General features: G+C 49.8%; 1 protein-coding gene across 1 annotated transcript in view; it reads right to left on the reverse strand.

Moving 5' to 3' along the window:
* Nucleotides 1-7,987: 7,987 nt before the first annotated feature.
* PDE6D (phosphodiesterase 6D) overlaps nt 7,988-18,556 on the reverse strand; it is a 34,791-nt gene continuing 24,222 nt past the window's right edge. Inside the window, exons 2-5 of the mRNA XM_069024602.1 lie at nt 15,183-15,271; nt 11,878-12,003; nt 10,971-11,076; nt 7,988-8,614 (exon numbers count right to left, since the gene is read on the reverse strand). Of these exons, the coding sequence (XP_068880703.1) occupies nt 8,533-8,614; nt 10,971-11,076; nt 11,878-12,003; nt 15,183-15,271 (403 nt within the window). The 3' untranslated portion in view covers nt 7,988-8,532. The remainder of the gene's footprint in view (nt 8,615-10,970; nt 11,077-11,877; nt 12,004-15,182; nt 15,272-18,556) is intronic.

An 18,556-nucleotide genomic window follows, 5' to 3' on the forward strand; every position in this document is an offset into this window, starting at 1 on the left:
CGCTTAGACCAAGGGCAGCCCTTCCCAAGGACTACCTGCTGTGTTTGGACCTCAGCTGAAGCCACCTGTATGCAGCTCAACAATCAGGTGGGCTGAGAGCAACTCCCATGTGGTTGGCCTGATGCACGTCCTTCTAGTGGAGCTGTCCTGCTGGAGGTCACAGCCAGCAGAACCAGTGGGACTGAGCCCATGCCCTGTGGACAACTGGACTGAGCCTGGGCCAGCACAGCTGCCTCCAGCCCTGACCTGCCTGTAGTGGGTTAGGACCTGTTTCATTCGCTTGAGCTTGTCCTGCACCAGCTGTAGCTTTTGGTTAGCCTCATCCAAAGCTTCTTGTTGCATCTTGACAACCTTCATGAAATTTGGAGCACCTTAGGGGTTCAGTGGAGAACCTGCCTGTGGGGAATGCAGGGCTTGGACTGCAAGCAAGACACGGGCTGGGGTTGGTTAGTGGTGCAGTTTGTGTCTGGGCAAATAACTGGCATCTACTTAAGAGACTGATGAGTGAAACTGCCTTCCAGGTGTGATTCCTCAAGATCAAAAACACAGAAGCAGTTTTGAGTGTCTGCTGTTGAAAATACACACGAAGAGCTGCTCCTGTGGTGGAGCAATTGCCACCTGGCTCAGGATGTGAAGTGTACCATTGGAACGGACCCCTCAGGAGTGGGCTGTGGAAGCCCAGGGTCCTGGCCAACCCAACAAAGATGTGCCTTCTAGATGGCTCAGGAATATTTGTGCACTTGCCCCAAGAGCGGCCTGGTGTGGGCAGGAAAGCCCAGCCCAGGCTGAAGAGCAGATGTGGGACATCTGGTTCCTGTCTCGTCCCTGGCTGCTGTGTCCCCACAGCCCTTCCCCCTCAGTGAGCCAGGGCAGCTCTGCCCCTGGGCCCTGACTTGACTTGGCAGTCAAAGGGACCTGGCTGTCCCCAGCCCAGTGGAGGTCCTTGAGCTCTGAAACCCAGTTGGATGTTTACCCCCACTGCCAGGTCTTCTTGTGGCCACCACCCCAATCCTTTCCCCCTGTGGGGTGGAGGCCTTGGAGAGGGAGCAGAGCTGAGGTGCCTGGGGCTCCTCCTGTGCAGACCCTGGGAATCCTCCATCCTTCCCTGTGCCCGTGGCTGCTCCATCTTGTTTGGCTGAGCTGCTCCTCTCCAAAGGGCAGGAGAACAGAAGGAAGGGCTGAGGGGGACCCTCCATTTTGCAAACCCCAGTGAGGGCTGTGGCTCCTGTTCATGGCTGACTGGGGAGCCCCAGAGGGAGGGGTGGTGGGCAACCAGGGGTTGGTGGGCTCAGAGGCCACTCCACAGGGCTGTGCTTTGGGCCAGGAAGAGACCTGGGAGAAAGCGTCAAGTGCTGTCCTTCAGAGCAGATGTGGACCTGGAGATGATCCTGCATTCCTTTTGTAAGAAAGCACAGTGCAAGGGGAACAGCTGGGGGTTGAGAAAGTGCAACCTGATTTGCCCTTGGAGACTCCACAGGGATGGGGTCTTTACATGTGTCCTTTCCTACCCAGGAGAGAGGCCTGAAGATGAGGGGCTCTGCCTGGGTGTTGGGTGGGGATCTGTGTCCTCCAGCTCGCTCTGCCCTGGACTCTGTGGGCATCTCCCTGGGTTCCTCTCTTTTGCTGCAGGCAGAGCAGGCTCCTGACCCTGCTCCCTCAGGGAGCTGGGAAGCAGCACCCCTCCATCAGGGCTTGGGGCAGGAGGTGTGAGAGGGGCTGCAGCTTGTGCCCAAAGCTGGAGATCCCAGTGCTCAGTGGGCACGTGACTCACGGGCCACATTGAGGAGGACAATGACCCATAGCAAGTACAAGGCACCTGCTCCATGCCCAGCAGCCAGGGCACTGCCAGACCCTGGATCCACAGGCAGAGAAGGGCTGTGGCTCTAAATGGCCTGTCTGGAGTGGCAGGGAGTGTGTTCCTGCATGGGGCCGGACAGCCTGCACTGGGGTTGTCTCTGCCACCAAGTGAGGCCCCGAGGGCACACAAGGGCTCAGAGCAGCTGCCGTGGGGTGCAGCCCCTGCAGGGATGGCGCAGTGCAGGGTGCAGAGCCAGTTTTGGTTAAACCAAACCCCAACAATTGCCGGGGCTGGCTGGTTTCCTATCTTGGGGCTAATCCCCCTTATCCCTGCTCCCAAGGTGAGGGAGGATGTGCTGCTTCTCTGGGGACAACCCCAGCCTAAAGCTGCATCCCTTGGATGGACTATGGGACAAGGCTGCAGCTCTGGAGCAGCGTCCCGGGAAGTGAGCAGCAGGCAGGAAGTGGAACTGTGGGACTGTGCCATGGGAAGGGATGAACATGGGACACCTGTCCCCAAGCAGGCACTGGAGCTGGTGCTCCTGCACCTCTTGCAGCTCTGTGGGATGGCTGTAGGCACCCCCCAGAGCTGGCAGGTCCCCAGCAAAAGCCAGGGACTGTGTTTGGCCGTGGGGAGCCCCACCGGACTGTTTGCTGAGGCCTAGGGCTCCAGGGACTTGTGCATCCCCAGCTTGGCAGGAACATGGTCGGAAGAGGGATGAAGGCAGGCATGAGGCACGGAGGTGTCGGTGCCTGTGGAGATGCCGGGACAGCTCATCCCAGCTCCGGGCTGGCACAAGGAACAGCATGTCCAGCCCAGCGCAAGGGTCGCTCCTCTCCTGGGGCACAGCTGGTGGCACGTCCCATCTCGGGTGACCCGCCAGCCCGCCTGGTGCGAGGCCGGCCCGAGCTGGCTCTCGGTGGCTCTTGCGGGGCCCCGGCCGAGGCGGTGACCACAAGCAGCGTCCTGCCCGGCGGGGCAGCCGCGCTGTGCAGCGCAGGCAGCAGCGCTGTCTTGCAGCACCATCTAGCGCTGCGGCATGGGCAAGCCCCGCGCTCGTCCCGAGAGCCGCGGCAGCGCCGTGGGGACAGGCCGTGGCTCTCCCGCGTCCGGGGTCGGGCTGCCAAGGCCGACCTGCCAGGAGAGCCAGCCAGGCTGGTGGTGATGGGGATGAACAGGCGGCACAGCGTGGCTGCTGGCCCGGGGCAGCCGGAACTACCTCCCCCGTGCTCCTGCTCTGTGCCAGGGAATTTCCTGCAAGGATTCCGGGAAACATCAAGGGGCGCAGACGTTCCCAGTTCCTGAGCCAAATGTATCTGGCCTCAGCTGCCGGTTTTGCCACCTCCTCCCATGGAAATTGGGCCTCTGCCCTCTCCTTGGAACACTTGCTTCTCTATCAGCCAGGTGGCTCCAGCTCTGTCAGTGCCTCACCCTCAGGGTCTTCACCTCACTCATGTGGTTTCCTCCTGCATCCCCAGTGGTTTCTTGGGGCCCATCTTCCATACCTGGTGAAAGTGTGATCCCTTCCCGCAGCTTGTCACTGTTCCCCTTTTGCACATTCAGGGCAATGTCAGACCTTTCCAGTCTGGCTTTGGGGACACCAGGACACCAGCACTGTTACTCTGTCCTCTTGTCCCCTTGCTCTGTGTCCCCTACTCGTCCCCTCTCAGCTTGTCACCCCTTCTGAGTGTCTGCCACTCTCCGCACCCTGCCTGGCACTGAGGTGCTGGGAGAGCAGGCAGGATTCTGGTGTCGGGAGGGTGGTGCAGGAAAGGCTTTGGCACAGAGCTGGATGCTGTAAGAACAGAATGCTCTTCCAAAGGGGCCATGGCAATGGCTGGTCCCTCTCTTGGAGCACTGCTGTGGATGGGGATGTCAGACCTGCAGTGGGGTGAGGCAGCTGCTGAGCCCCAACAGGGATTGCACCCAGGTCCTGTAGCACTGCAGGGCTGGTGACCAGAGGCTCCCTAGGGCAGGAAGAACTGGGCATCTTGGACTGAAAAAGGGTCCTTTGAATCCTATCTTTGCTCCAGCTGCCCTCCTCCTGTCCTTGGGGAGAGATGGAACTGTGCCCATGTCACCTGGCAGTGAAATCCTTGTGTCCAAGTGGCTGAGTGCCTGCCTGCAGCTCTGCCTGCTCTGATTTGGCAACCCGGGGGTGGGATCTGTGCCCCCCAAAAGGGCAGGGGGGCTCAGACTTTCCCAGGCCTCCTGTCTCCTCCCAGTGCTGCTGAACTGGATGGCACTGGCTGAGGTGGGACGAGATGCTGTTGACCCCGAAGGCTGCCCGCTGCCACCACGCTCTGCCCGCTGTCACCACGCCCTGCCCGCCGCCTGCCCGTGCCACCGGCACCTGCGGGGAGGTAAGAGTAGCAAAGCAGACACCGAACATAACGTGGCCCTGGGCTGTTTGTGCGCCTTTTGTTCGGCAGCAACTTTCATGAATCAGCTCATTAACCGCATTAGGATGGCTCTGCTGCCCCGCCTGAGCCTTATCGGGCGGGGCAGATCTGGGGCACGCGCCAGCGGGAGCCCCGGTGGCTTTGCCAGGCAGGCGGGCAGCTGAGGGCTCCCACAGCAGCCGGGGAGGTGACAGCCCGGAGGGGTGACAGCCCGGAGGGGTGCTGGCGATGGGCGCTGAGGGTGTTGAGAGCCTGGCGCTTGCCGTGGAGAGGAGGAGCTGGCCCTGTTCCCCTCACCCTCATGGCAGCACACCGGGAAGAGTCTCTCACCCCCAGTGCAGGGTCCCGCTCCACAGCCGGCCCTGCAGCCCATTCCGGGGTGGTCCCATTGCCATAATCCGTGCTTCAGGGAGCCTTATGGTGTGATGGACGCCAGAACTATGCAGAGAGCTCCCCTGAAGCCAAAAGGGTGTTGTGCATCACCCTCCTCCCGAGCTGCCGAGCTGCTGTGCTACAGCCCAGCTTGGAGGGCCCCCAGGCCAAGACATGGCTGGAGGGCAGTGAGGATGGAGCTTCACCCCAAATCTCTCTGTGCCAGCCCCCCAAAGCAGTGCACACTTCCCGATGTGCCTCTGCGTGCCAGGCTCTGCAGGGCCGCCCTGCTCTCGCCACCAGGTTTCCAAGGCTGCTAAGGCGGCTCACAGCCCTCCCGAGGTGGGGGACGAGTCCCCTGTGGCGACTTCCCAGCTGGCAGGGAGCGGCCTCTCGAGCACGTTCCCTGCCCCGAGGCTCTCGCAGAAACAAATGCCCCGTGTGTGCCGGCGGCCGGGACGCACCGGTGCCCGCCGTGGCAGCTGCCGAGGCCAGGGCAGCCCGGCTGCGAACAAAGGGCCGGGAAGGTCGCGGCTGCCGGCTGGGATTCGCCCGCAGCGTTGGTTGCCGAGCCCGGCCGGTTCCTCTCCCCGGCGCTGCTTGGCCGGCCCGATGCCGAAGGCTCCCGCAGGCGCCCGGAGGCAGCAGCTCCAAGTGAGCCGGGGTTTTGTGAGTGGCTGGGCTTTGGGCAAGGTCCTGCGTAGCTCCTCAGGGGCCCGGCCAGGTCCTACCCTTGCCAGTACTGCCTCCCTTCCACCACGGAGCCCTCCCCTCATGCAGAGCCTTGCACACAGACCTGGTTGGGGGAAGTTTCGTGGCCCAGAGATGCCTGCCAAGGCTGTGAACTTCCAGGTGGGAACTTACTTGGTAAATAAGAGGAGGAATCATTGTGTTGGTCCTTGCACCCACTTCTCACTCCCAAACTTCGCAGTGAGAGCGGCATAAGGCTGCCCTCAGGTTGCAGCCAGAACCACCACAGGGACATGGATGGTTGGTGGCAGTGGTGACATGTGCACACCTGATCTCCTGCTCTGCTTTTGCGCTTTCCAGCCCCACTTTTCTCTTCACTGGCACCTTTGCTGTCCCATGCAAGGGAGCCAAGATCTCACTGTGCCATGCTTGGGCCCTGGGCACGGGACATGCCCGCGTCTCCTGCCCCTTCTCCCAAGGCTCCCAAATCGTGGCAGCCCCACAGGGAAGGGGACCTGCAGCTGCCTGGGCCAAGAACGGGCTCCTGCTCCGAGCACCCCGGGGCCCTTTGCCTGGGTTTTGGGTGGCGGCTGCTCAGACCCCAGTGTCGCTCCTACCTTGCCCTCCCGCGGCCCCGCCGTTTGCTCCTCCTGTTCTTCAGGGAGGTTGATCTGGCACTGGGTGGGGGGGTTCTGGAAGAGGCTGTTCCCGGACAGGAGCGGGTGAGCTGCTCCCGGCTATTTCCCACAGAGCCACTGGAGGGCGGCAGTGACCCGCCGCAAGCGGGGCCGCCGGCTCCCACTGGGCAAACTGGGCCAGCCCGGGGCTCCGGAGGCCCGCCCGGGCCGTTTCGGGACCCGCGTGCCTCCGGGGCCCTCTCCCAGGGCTGCTCACCCGGCGGGAGCCTTAGCCACGCGTGTCGGTGGCCACTTGAAGCCCCGCGGAGCCTCCAGCATGAGCTTTCTGCAGGGAGCGCCTCCTGCAGGCGCCCGGGAGGTTAAGTGGGTGTGGGAATTCACAGCTTGTTTCACAGAATGATGTGCGTTGGAAAGAACCCTTAAAGGTCACCTAGCTCAACCCCCCTGCCATGAGCAGGGACGTCTCCAACCAGGTCAGTTGCTGATCCACTGATCTGACTTGATCTGGGCAACCTGTTCCAGTGTTTCACCACCCTCACCCTAAAAAAATTCCTTCCTTAAATTTGGTTTAAACTGACTCTCCTTGAGTTTAAAGCCATCACCCCTTGTCCTATAGCTACAGACCCTACTAAAAAGTCTGTTCCCATTTCTTATAGGCCCCTTCAAGTACTGGAAGGCTGCAAAAAGTTCTCTCTGGAGCGCTTTCCAGGCTGAACAACCACAGCTGTCTCAACCTGCCTTACTGATGAGCCGACCCTTCCCCCTGATCATTTTTGTGGCCTTCTCTGGACCCTCTCCACGAGGTCTGTGTGGTCTGTGTCTTTCCTGTACTGACACCCCAGGCTGGATGCAGCACTCCAGGTGGGATCTCACGAGAGTGGGGTAGAGGGGGAGAATCATCTCCTTTGACCTGCTGGCTGTGCTGCTTTGGATGCAGCCCAGGATACGATTGGCCATTCAAAGAAAAGGCACCAGGGTAGACTCAGACCCACTGGGAGCATCCATCCCTCTGCTCTTGGTCAGTCCTTGGTTGTAGCTGAGCTTGGCAGAGGTGGTACCTGCTCCCTGTCTCTGCTGGACACCTGCTGTGTGGATCTAGCAGAGCATCTGCCCTACAACACAAAGGCAACTGCTCTCAAGACCTTCAACCTTTTTTATTTTTCCTCTTGGACAGAGGTCTCACCTTCACTGGGTGTTGTTCCTGCTGGGTGCAGTTGTGCTTGATGTCTCTGAAGGCTGGCCTAGGATGGGTCACACTGCCAACAAGACTCTGCCCTGCGAGTGCCCCAGGCTGGGATTCATCAGTGAGGTCTGGTGAAAAGTTGCTACTGTGGCTAATGGGGCTTAATGGTCCAACTTCAAATCCCCTAAATATTTACTCTGCATCCCTCCTACATACACCCAGTGGCTGAATCCAGGATGTGAAATGACGCCTTTCATTTTCCTGTGACTCTGAGGATCTCAAGCCCAGCAACAGGACAGGCTGACCAAGGCATCGAGTGATGATACAGCTGCCTGTGATGTTGAGGAGCAGAAACTGGAGATGCCCCTTCCCACGATGTCCATCCATGTGCTAGAGCTGATTACAAACAGCAGGGGAAAGTGGCAACAGGGCTGGAGAAATCTGTCCCAGTGAAAGTGCTGCCACATGTGTCACTGAAGCCCCCACACGCAGGGAGTGTTGGTGTGAGCAGCCCCAGCAGAGCTCCAGGGAGCCCAGCCCAGCACGGGAGTGATGCTGGTGGGCTCAGGGGAACACAGGTTTTCCAGAGGGGCTTGAGTGTCCCCAGGCAGTTGGAAAAGCAGAATAGTGTGCAGTGCTGCTCGACACTATTTGTCACAATCGGTGACAAAGGGACAATTGGCCCCAAGGGATTAACAGATGGGAAGCCAAGGAGAAGCCTTGGTCAGAGAAGTCAGGACACCTTTCTGATGTGGCCACTTGGAGGAAGAGAAGTTAACAGAGATGGGGGTTGTGGAGGGGCGGGTCAGTGGAAAGCCCTGTTCTGCTGCTGGCTTGAGTGATTGGAGTTTGTGCCTATTGAGGTGCATTTTTCTAACAGAAAGGAAAACACACAGCACTAACATTTCTTCCCTTCTTTGGACGGTAGGAATGTTTTAATTGAGAAATTGGTTTTAATTACATTAGGTGATATCACAGTCTATTTTACAAGTTTGGGGTAACAGGATGTGTGGACCAGTTACACAGAAATCCAGCGAAAGGATAAAAATCTACAACATGAGAAAAATGAAAAGGTTAACTTAACCCCAAAAGAAAAGCATTGAGAGTTTGGTTTGAGTGGAAATGGGAGATTATACCAGGGTCCAGAGAAGTAGAAAGGATGAGACTAACATAAATTTACAGTATTGGTTCTGCATGACCATCGTTTGACTGTGTTCAGAGACAGCCTCTCTTCCTGAGGGCATCGCTGAGCAGATGGCCCCGTCTCTGAGGGTTTGGTCTGGTCTTGTCAGAGGAGAAAGCAAAATAACTGATGGGCAAAGGTCACAACCCACGCTGAGCTGGTCCCCAGGGTCACCGCCTACAGGAGTGTCTTCCACTGGATAGTCGGGGGGTTCTGCACCAAGAACTGTATGGAGGAAAACTAGAACAGCTCCAAAAAGCCCCATCTCAAACGTAGAAAAGTCTCACTCTGGAAGTGCTTACGAGAAGATCGTCATCATAGAATTTGGTTTCTATAATAACATTACCACTGCAGGAGGAAAGGAGGAGAAAGAGGAGGTGTTAGAAGGATGCACGGACAGTGGACAGTGATTGCTCCTCTCCATGCTCTCACAAGCTTGGGCTCCCACAACATGATCTTTGGTTTGGAGCTGCACACAGTGAGCACTGTCCTGGTCTGGCTCAGTCAGAACTGAGGGATCTCCCAAACACATTCCTGTGTGGAATGTTCCCCTCACACCTCCCATGTCTGAGCACGGCACTGCTCAGGCTGCAGAGTGCTTGGACAGCGACCTCCTGCTCACTCCTATTGCTAAAAATAAACTAGCAGTCCCAGCACCTTCAGGGCCCTCTCTCCTGCAGGAATTGTGAAAACTAATGGGAATTCTTTTTTTATTATCCTTCTCTGTCCTTTAGTGCTGAGCAAGCTACATCAACCAACTTAATGTGTCATTTCCCTCAAGAAGTGCTTATATGCAAAGACACAGGCATATTTTATACAAACTGCAACGGAAATGTGGATTTGGGTGTGACAGAAGCTCTGGGGATTTAACTGGCTGACTTTTGAGATTTTGGTACATAAAATAAGAACTCTGGGACCATTACAACACCTGGACACTTGAGCAGTGTGATCTGGCCCTGTGTAAACAACGTGGCTCTTGAAAACCAAAGCAGCAGTTCTACCTCCACTGTGGCTCTTGGTGTCTGTAACACTGAACCTCCTGTGAGTGTAAGGTTTTGCTGTGGTGTGGACAACATTTGAACTTAAATGTCAGGGAATGTTTTCCATCTCATACTCGGTCATCCTGGGAACTCTTCATGCAGAGTGTCTTGGTTAGCACCAAGTATCACACCTCCATTCTCTCCTGGTTTGGAAACACCAAGACAAACATGAGGTCTTCGGGAATATCAGAAAGTGAGGGGTTCTCCAAATCTTAGCAGCTGGAAAATAATGACTTTGGGTCAGGGGTTCTACTGAAAAGCCTCAAGAATTACTTTAGGACACCTCCATGAATAGGAGAGAGCAATCTGGGCTCCCCACTACACATGGACATATTTCAGGGAAAGAATAGGACATTGGAAAATCCTCAAGGTCATTTGAAAACTAGCTTCTCTTGACTCCCAGTTCTAAAAACGTCTTGAATTCCTCAGATGATCAAAACCAACTTGTCAGATGCCTTTATTTCTTTACTCTGGTTCCCCAGTCTGGCTCCTCCTGTATTGACTGACAGTGCCCAGCTCTGGGAGCTGAGGATGTGTGCAGCACCTCCAAGGTTCTGAGCAGGCTGTGCCAGGAGCACTATTGGAACACTGGTGCTCTCTTCCAAGCCTGCTCTCTCTTTGAAACGTGCTGTGAATGGGAATCAGTGCCGGGAGCTCCCATCCCAGTGCCTTCTCTATCCGACTGGCTTTGCTCCAGACAGGGAATAAGAGGGAAAATGCTGGAGAGGGAGGTCTTCCAGAGGACACAGTGACCTTGAGGTGGGACTGGCTGCTCCCTGTCTGCCTCTTGTTGGCAGCAGGATTCCCAAACCCTTCTGTTTCTGGCAGTGCACTCCTTGTGTGCTTGCCAGCACCCATCCAGCACTGCAGGGAGGATGGTTACACTTCCCAAGAGCCTTCCTCCAGGAGCCTTTTCCCCCAAAGCTGGAGCCTGGCTGCCCACACTGAGCAATGCCCAGCATGTGCCACTGTGACACGTCCGAGGCATCGCTGCCCTGCTCAGGAGCCCATGTGCACACAGAGCCAGGACTGGACTGTGAGAAGGGTGTGTGAATCTTCCTACAGGTGACTGTAAAATTACTGATTCCTACCTGCTAAGGGTATTTTAGCCCCAGATACAACTCAGTGCATAGTGTATACAAATGTATATAAACGCATATACACTAAATGTGTATAAGCCAATGTTAAAGACACAAAGCTCAGCAAAATGTTACAGTGATGAAACAAACACTAGAGCAGCTACTACAGGTGATCTATTGCATGAACTGAACTACTTTGGACAAGAGTCAGTGATCAATAGCTGATTTAAAAATGGCCCAAAAATCTGCTGGGTTTTTTTGTCCCCTGGTTGTAAGGGGTATTAAGTAGTAAAGTATTTTTAAATCCTTTCACGATTAACCTTCCAAAAAACTGAAGTAACTTTATTAAAGAATCAGTTTCACTTTCTCCAAACCTTTATTGCTATATTAATGCAAACTGGTCCTTTGGGAAGGAAGGTAGTGAGGTTGGCTTAGCCCCTTTTATCTCTCAACAACTAACAGCAGTGAGGTGATTCAGAGTTGGTAGCAGTTCCCTCTCCTCTTTCCCACCGTTGCCCCCAAGGAAATGCCACACACGGCTTTTGCTTTGCCTGCTCTCAGATTCTGCAAGCCCAAGGCACTCACGTTAAAACGTTAGCTGGCATCATCTGTGATTCAGGTGCTGCCTCTATCAAGGACTGCCAAGTGTTTGTGGAGTTAGGAATCACAAAACCAAATTCAAAGAACCATTCTGCAAAGTAAAAAAAAAAAAGATCCAGAGGCATTTGAAAGAAGAAAATTCACAAATGGTCCTTTTGCTTTTCACCTGACAGGCTGGGCAACTCCCTAAACTGTCCTGCTGGGCTACCAACATTTTACATTTAAATTACTTTGTACAGCTTAAACTGCACTGAACCCTGCCCTCCTCTTAGAGCAGATACTCCCTTTCTAAAATAGCTGATGGTACTGATAAGGTCAACCACTTCCTTGGCATTCGGTGGAAATTTCAACACACCTAATTGGGAACAGGGAAACCACACTCCTCCTCCTGCAGACATCCCTGGGATCCAGCTGAGGCTAAGTGTGCAACTGGTTGCCCAAAAGACACAGAAGAGCTCAATGTTTTATCTGCCCCTCCTCCAGCCCAGATTAAGAGCAGCACTGCAGTGAGGGGGGTCAGATGTGCAGTTGTGGGGTCACTGGCATTGCTGTAACTCAGGTAAACCAGAGGCTCCAGCCTGGCACTCTGAGGAAGACCCAGGAATTCCAGTAATAGCTGACTCTGAAATAACCTGTTTCCTTGCCTCAGGCAGCCTGTGGTGGATTTATGCCCTCAGACATGATTACCCAGCTTTTTTGCTTACATAACAAAGTGTTAATACACTTATGAAATGCCATCCTTAATACTGTGGCCCATTAGTCCTGACAAGATGAGTGCTTCAGTGCTACTCTGAAAAATTAAAATCACCACATTCAACCCATTTTAGTCACTCTAATCCCTGCTCTGCTAGGGGTCAGTCCCTGTGCTGCAGCACACAGAGCACATCCATACCTTCTAGACACTGCCCTTTAAAATAAACTTTCTGTTCCAGACGGAATTTTTCCATTTGTTCTGCTGAGGAAAAGTTTAACTCCCGAGACACTGCTTTGCATTTCAGGATTTTTTTAGGAACTCGAGCTGTGAAACAGAAAAAAGCATTATTTGGACACAGTAAAATGCAGCTTCTGCAGGTATTATTATTATTCGATACTTGGAAATAACGATTAGGACTAATACAAGATCATAGCAGCAGGAAAAATGCAAATACAAAGGACTTTTGTTTTTACATTTGTTTTTACATTTGTTTTTACATTTGCAAGAGTGAAATCCAAGATGCAAATACCTTAAGTACCTTGCCCACAGCCAAGAATGACAGAACCAGGGATACAACACTGATCACTCAGACTCCTAGCTCTTAGCTGTTTTTTACTAAACCCCATAATTTTTCAAGATGAAATATAAGATGCAACTTAAATTTTTACTTGAGGAATTGTGCTGAAGATCACTGGCAGCCAAAGGGCTGCTTAGCACACCAAGCCTCTTAGCCCTTCTCACTTTCCCTTCGCTCTCAGACTGCATCCCCAGAGCAAACCACAAGCGTGTGTTTCCCAGCCCAGCAGCACTTCCTCAGCCATCTCAGAGCTCTGGGAAGTGTCCTGTGGAAGTAAATGCCTGTTCCCTTAACAGTGAGACCTACCCAGGCTGTAAAGCCAGAACCACACTGGAAGGTTTAAGAGAGCCATTTGACAATCCAGGTTTCTGGGCCCTTGCAATGGGTGAGACACCAACAGCCAATGGCAAACTACCCAGCAGATGTTTCACAAGACGATTTTTTTTTTTTAGAGGTAGAGGAGTAAGAGAAGGGACAGTTTGAGACCACTGATTAAGAGTCCTAATCAGGAGAATATGGGGGGGGAGTCAATACAGTAAAAATCTCCCAAGCCCATCATACTTCAGTGGTGTGATTGTGCATAATCCTTCCTGCATTTTAGAGAATGTTTCATGTGAATTTATTAGAAATAAAGAGGAAAGACAGCTGGCATGTGCTTTATGAGCCAAACTGTTCCAAAATGGAAAGAATATCAAAACATCCATCAACAGGCAGCAGGTTGGTGTTTAATAACAGGAAGAGTCTCCCAAACCATAGGCAAATCTACCTAATGTAGAACAGTTTAATAGAGTAGGGCCCTGACATGAGACCAATCTCGAGAGCTGGAGGCTTAGAGAATGTAAGCCAGCATCCTACCCCAAGGAGAAGTACACAGCCCACAGTTTGTTAAAAAAAAAAAAAAAATTAAAGTGTAATGCAAGAGTTTTAAATGTAAAAGATCTCTAATTATTTTTATGGGATTTTTTGCACCATGGAAATCTGCATGGCACCATCCTTTACTACCCTCATCAGTACAGCCTACACCACTGTGGGTAAACATCCCTTTGCAGTTAAGTGTAAAATGACTCGTTAAAACTATTCTGCAATTTAGTAATTTCATTTCCTTCACCCCCAAGACAGACTGCTGAGAATGTTTGCTTTAACATTGTAAAACTACCAAATAAATAGTTACTTTTAATAAAAGTAGGACTGCATTGTCTTTAAACATGCATGTCTTTAAACATCTAAGACATTTTAATTTACATTTATACCATCAAGCAAAAATTGTAATTGAAATTATTTATTTTAAGCTCATTTAACTTTTATTTCTTTTTTTATTTTCTATTAAAAAGATAGAAAAGAAGGAAGTTTGATTCTCGTCAGTTAGGTTCATTTTAAACCATGCTGGGATGCAGATAAGCATAGACTTAATCCTAAATTTACTATTGCTTTTTGTTAACTTTAGGATGTACTATACCTGCACATTTATTTAAGCACTTACATGGTTAATATACATTTATTCAGACACTTTATGCTGATTAGATTAAAAAGCGTTGAATGACACATTTCTTATTTACTAAGCAAGTAATTTTGGGTCCATCTGTGTTCAGTTAGAAACTGAAATTCAATTAAAATATCCATATAATTATGTTCTCCTTTCATTTAAATAAAGCTACCTTAAATATTTGGGACACGTAAGAAAGCAAGTTATCTTAGCCAAAGTGATTTTACATTTCAAACTACACCTTTTCTTAGATAATGAACTGACTGACTGTATGTCATGAATGAAAGCTGGCTGTGGGGATTCTGTAAGAGCTACACCTCAGCAGCTTACTCCAATATTTGCTTGTATACTGGAAGAAACCAAACTTTACAGATTTGCATCTTCCAAATTGCCTCCCAGTTTTGAATGGCCTGTCACTGAATCGAGCTGGCTGGAAAAGCCCCTGCTGTCAAAAGCTGGTTTAGATTATTAATTCCAGTTTCAGGTGCTCAGGCTGTGATTTTCACTACTTAAGGCAGTTTAATGTTAAGACTTTGGCAGCAACCCAATACCACATTAATATTGTTTTTATTTCATCTAAGTGGTAACAGTAAGTTAAGGTACTAACACAGTATCATGATTTGAAACTTAAGAGTTCATTTTATAAAGAAACTTGTACTTAAGTCAAATAGAAGTCATGCTTAAAAAGCAAATAGAAGTCCTGTTTAAAGAAAAGGTATTTTATTCACTCTGCTACATATTTGGTTCTTTGTTTGCTATTGTCTAGACTCTGATTTGCCCTGAATGGCCACAGAACATGCACACACACATACAAGTACTATATAATGACTTTAAGACACATATGGACTTAATTTTAAAACAATTATTCTGTTTGCCCTCACTGCTTCTGCTGCAGGACTGCACCAGAACCGTATTTCCCCACAACTTTTAATTCACCATCAGATCACCCTGCTTTGTTGGACGTCTCCCCTGCTTCCAGCCTATTTATTGAGCATAACCTATCTACTTCAGATTTCTTTTCTAGCTATGACATACAAGAACTGCTTTTTTCATCTCTTCTCCCAAGGAAGACCATCCTCCCATCTGTAATATTTTCAGTGGCTTCTCCTAATAGCTCTGCTCTGCATCTGCTACAGTTTGCAGTCATCCATCTTCTAGATGGATGAATGAACTGTGCACCAGATAAGGTCTTAACTACTCCTTGTACAATGAGCATTAATCTCAGGCCAGAGTATGTTTTAATTAATTCCCCAAGCTCCTCTGATGGAGATGACAGTTCCTGTTTTATTTGTGATGAAAATCTGAGTCACAGTGAGGTGATATGATTTGCCCAAGTGACAAAGGTGACATGTGTCCTTCAAAGCAGGGGTATGTTTGCAACTCAGGTGACCCAGCCATGCAGCACCACCCAGCCCCAAAACGCAGAATAAAATCACACAGTACCTTCATGCTCCACTCCAGGTACAGACAGATCTTCTGTTCCTTGCCAGAGGATTTTCCCTGTTTCTGCATCCCGAAGGTTCATCCAATTTCTGATTGGGAAGCAAATAAGGAAAACAAGCTATCTATATCCCTAAATGCTCTGTGTAGTATTCTTTGCTGAGCTCTGAAATAGGCTACTCCAGGTGAGTTTCAGTCATGATTTCTGATTCTCAGGAGGCCAAGGAAAAGAGATGCTTTTTCCCCAAGAATAAATGAACAAGCCAACCCCTGACCAGAATGAATGCAACAAGAATTGTATAGCCACAGATTTAGTTTTCACTTTAGACTGAAGCTTGTTAACCTCATTTATCATTTTCCATTGCTTCTAAAGGATAAAGGCAGTGTCACTGTGCTGCAGAGAAGCAAGAACATTGCTAACAATAACAGATAATTCTACACAAACAATTGCTGTTCTCCAGCATTTGAAAAACACCAGGAAAAGGAGTCTTTTCTACATAACATGGTAAGAAGAATAACATTCAATCGAGCTCGTTGTCTTAGCTTACAAAATAGTCACATCAAGGGTTGTTCTATTGCTGTTGACCTCGTAACTGCCACTCATGGGAATTCTTCGTCTGCTGAGTGCTAAGCAAAGAGAGATCTTCACTCTCAGCAAGTGAGGCTGTGCCAGCTTTCAAAATGCCCAGATCAGTGAATTAGTCAATAAATTTATAGGCAAGTAGGAAATATTCATATTTCCAAATGGACAGTTAATAATGATCTTAAGCATACCTTTGAAAAATCTCTCTCATAGGATAACTCAGACACTGACAGCTCAGAACAAGGAGCCTGCACACTTGCCTGATGCCATCTTGAACAGGGACACAGCCATCCATAAGCCTCAGGCCCTCCTGCTCTGCAGCTCCTCTGGGTGGCTCTGACAATTCACCAGTGTCAATGCCAGAGACTGAACAGAGCAGACTTGTGGGATGAGCCCACACAGACCAGAGCCTTTCCAGGAGCTCCCTTGGCTGCTTTATGGCAGTGCACCCTTCATACTCAGTACTGCCTACAACAACTGCTCAAGGAACTGGCTGGGGAGGTGGAGAGACAGAAGAGGGACAATATGGACCTTGACATGAGTATAAATAGGAGCTGTTGGAGATTTGCATATTGAACTCATCCTCTAACATACACAGTTTCCAGGCAGACTCACAAACTCATCACATCGATCACATTTTTCCAGAGCTCCCAGGAAGAAACAGATGCTTTAGCAAATTTTGCATTACAGGGTAATATTTGTTTTAAAATTATGTGTATGGAGGAGGGGAAGAGAAAATGGCTGCTTCAACAGAGATGTGAGGAGTTTTTCCCTTGCTGAGGGCTGGTCAGACTTTCCATGTCTTGCTGAAAGGACAAAGGGAATGTGTGCACAGGGTCTGTTCACACAAAACTTAGCAACAACTTGGAGCATGGGAAGGAGGAACATAGGCCAGCCTGCTCATGTCCTTCCAGGCCTGTTCTAAACACCAGGACTACCACTTGTTCTGGGATTAAGGTAAAAGAGAAAGGGGCAGAAGATGAAAAACATCCTCTGAGGGTCCCATATGGCACCTCCAAATCCTAACAGGAAGCTGCAAAGTCTAGCTCTCTCCCCAGCCAGCAACCCAAGGGAGACAGGGGCTGGCAGGGAAGTCAGAGAGAGAAAAGGAGCAGCAGAATGGCAAGAAGAACCTGCAGCAGGGCTGGGCATTTCATGTAGTGCTGGCTGGAAAAGTCGAAGTCCTCAGCCAACACAGCCTGCAGGATGGAACTGCCCCAACTGTAATTTAAAATGTCCAAAAAATCCACCGTTTTTCCATACATCTTCCCACACACAAACATACAAACTAGCCAGGGTGAAGTTATTTGCATAGAAAGCAGTGTGCCATCTATCAAATGCCATGTATGAGGGGAAAATAACAAATGAGACAATCTGAGCATCTCACTGACAAACTCATTTATCTTCCCAACACTCTGCCATGCAAACACTCCTAACTATTAGCTGAGCAGTAATTTAGTAAATTGGGCACTTGATTATCAAAAACCTGTACTACCTTTAAAAAATGGTCCCCTCACAAGTGTTTACTTGCTATTTGTTCACGATCAATATCCACCAGAGTTATGAGCTCCCAGGTTTGGCCACAGGCTGTGCAGTGCCAAACTGAGCACTAGCCAAGTTCCTCTGAACTGGAAATGAAACACTGACCAGGACAGCAAACCCAGCACTGCAACTGAACTGATCCAGCCTCCCAATTGCTATCTCAGTACTTTAACTAACAGACCATTCCTTTTCCTTGCCATGACTTGCCTTGCCTTCCCATCCCTCTTCCCTTGTCAATTTTTGGAGCACTCTAAAATCACATTTACCATTGTCAAAAGTATTATATTAGAAGTGCCCTTCAGTGAGAAGTAGCCTGACAGCTTAATTATTATCCTTCCTTGAAATACACAGTTACAGAGTGTTAGTGACCTACTATTTCTGGTGAGAGAAAACACTACTGTACACTACTGACCTCTGTAACTTCTCCCTATCAGGATTTCTCTCTCAGTCCAGTCCAAGAAAGATGATACAAGTTATGTTGCTGTGCTGAACAATGTTAACATTTAAAATGTTTGTTAACATTTGGGGTGCTGGACATCTATAAAGTGCTATCTGGCTTTATTTTGTTTATTGATGTTCCACTGTAAAAGTAAATCCATGCAGGACAGCCTGCTCCATGCTTTGTATTATGACTGTCAAATTCACGATGAAGGATAAATAAAAAGCTCAAGGCTATACCCCTGCTGATGAGACCATGCCTCATATATGCAGCAATGCACACCACAGTTCCTAGAAAATATCTTGTATTTAAACAAACTGAACACTGCTAGCCTGTGTAAATTCCTTATCAAATAAATAAAGGTTTAATGTCAGTGTAGCCAAAGGCTTTCTGACCTTGACAAGTCCGTGTGCTGGCTCAGGACATGCTTTTCCAACTTCTGCAACTGAAGAAACAAAATCAACCTGCTATTCAGAGTGTATGCAAAGAGTAAAAATATGTAGACCCAAACATATTTGAAGGGATCAGAATACACCAGCCAGTTCACAAGTTTTTTCCCAGTAACTAAGCATTATTAAAAGGGAAGAACAAATCATCAGATCTTAGAAGCACACACACACACACAATCTCTTTCTATTGGAAAAAACACTTCATGTACAAGAGGTTAATTCTTTTTAAAAAATAAATGTTTAAAAAGAAACAGGCATCTGAAAAATGCTTAAGTCAAAATTGAGATAATGTATAAAACTTAACTGTAATGGAATTAACAAAAAAAAAAAAAAAGAGGCAAACCCCATCACAAGTGATTTCTTG

This window comes from Aphelocoma coerulescens, chromosome 9 (genome assembly GCF_041296385.1).
Source record: "Aphelocoma coerulescens isolate FSJ_1873_10779 chromosome 9, UR_Acoe_1.0, whole genome shotgun sequence".
In the NCBI taxonomy this organism is placed as follows: Eukaryota; Metazoa; Chordata; class Aves; order Passeriformes; family Corvidae; genus Aphelocoma; species Aphelocoma coerulescens.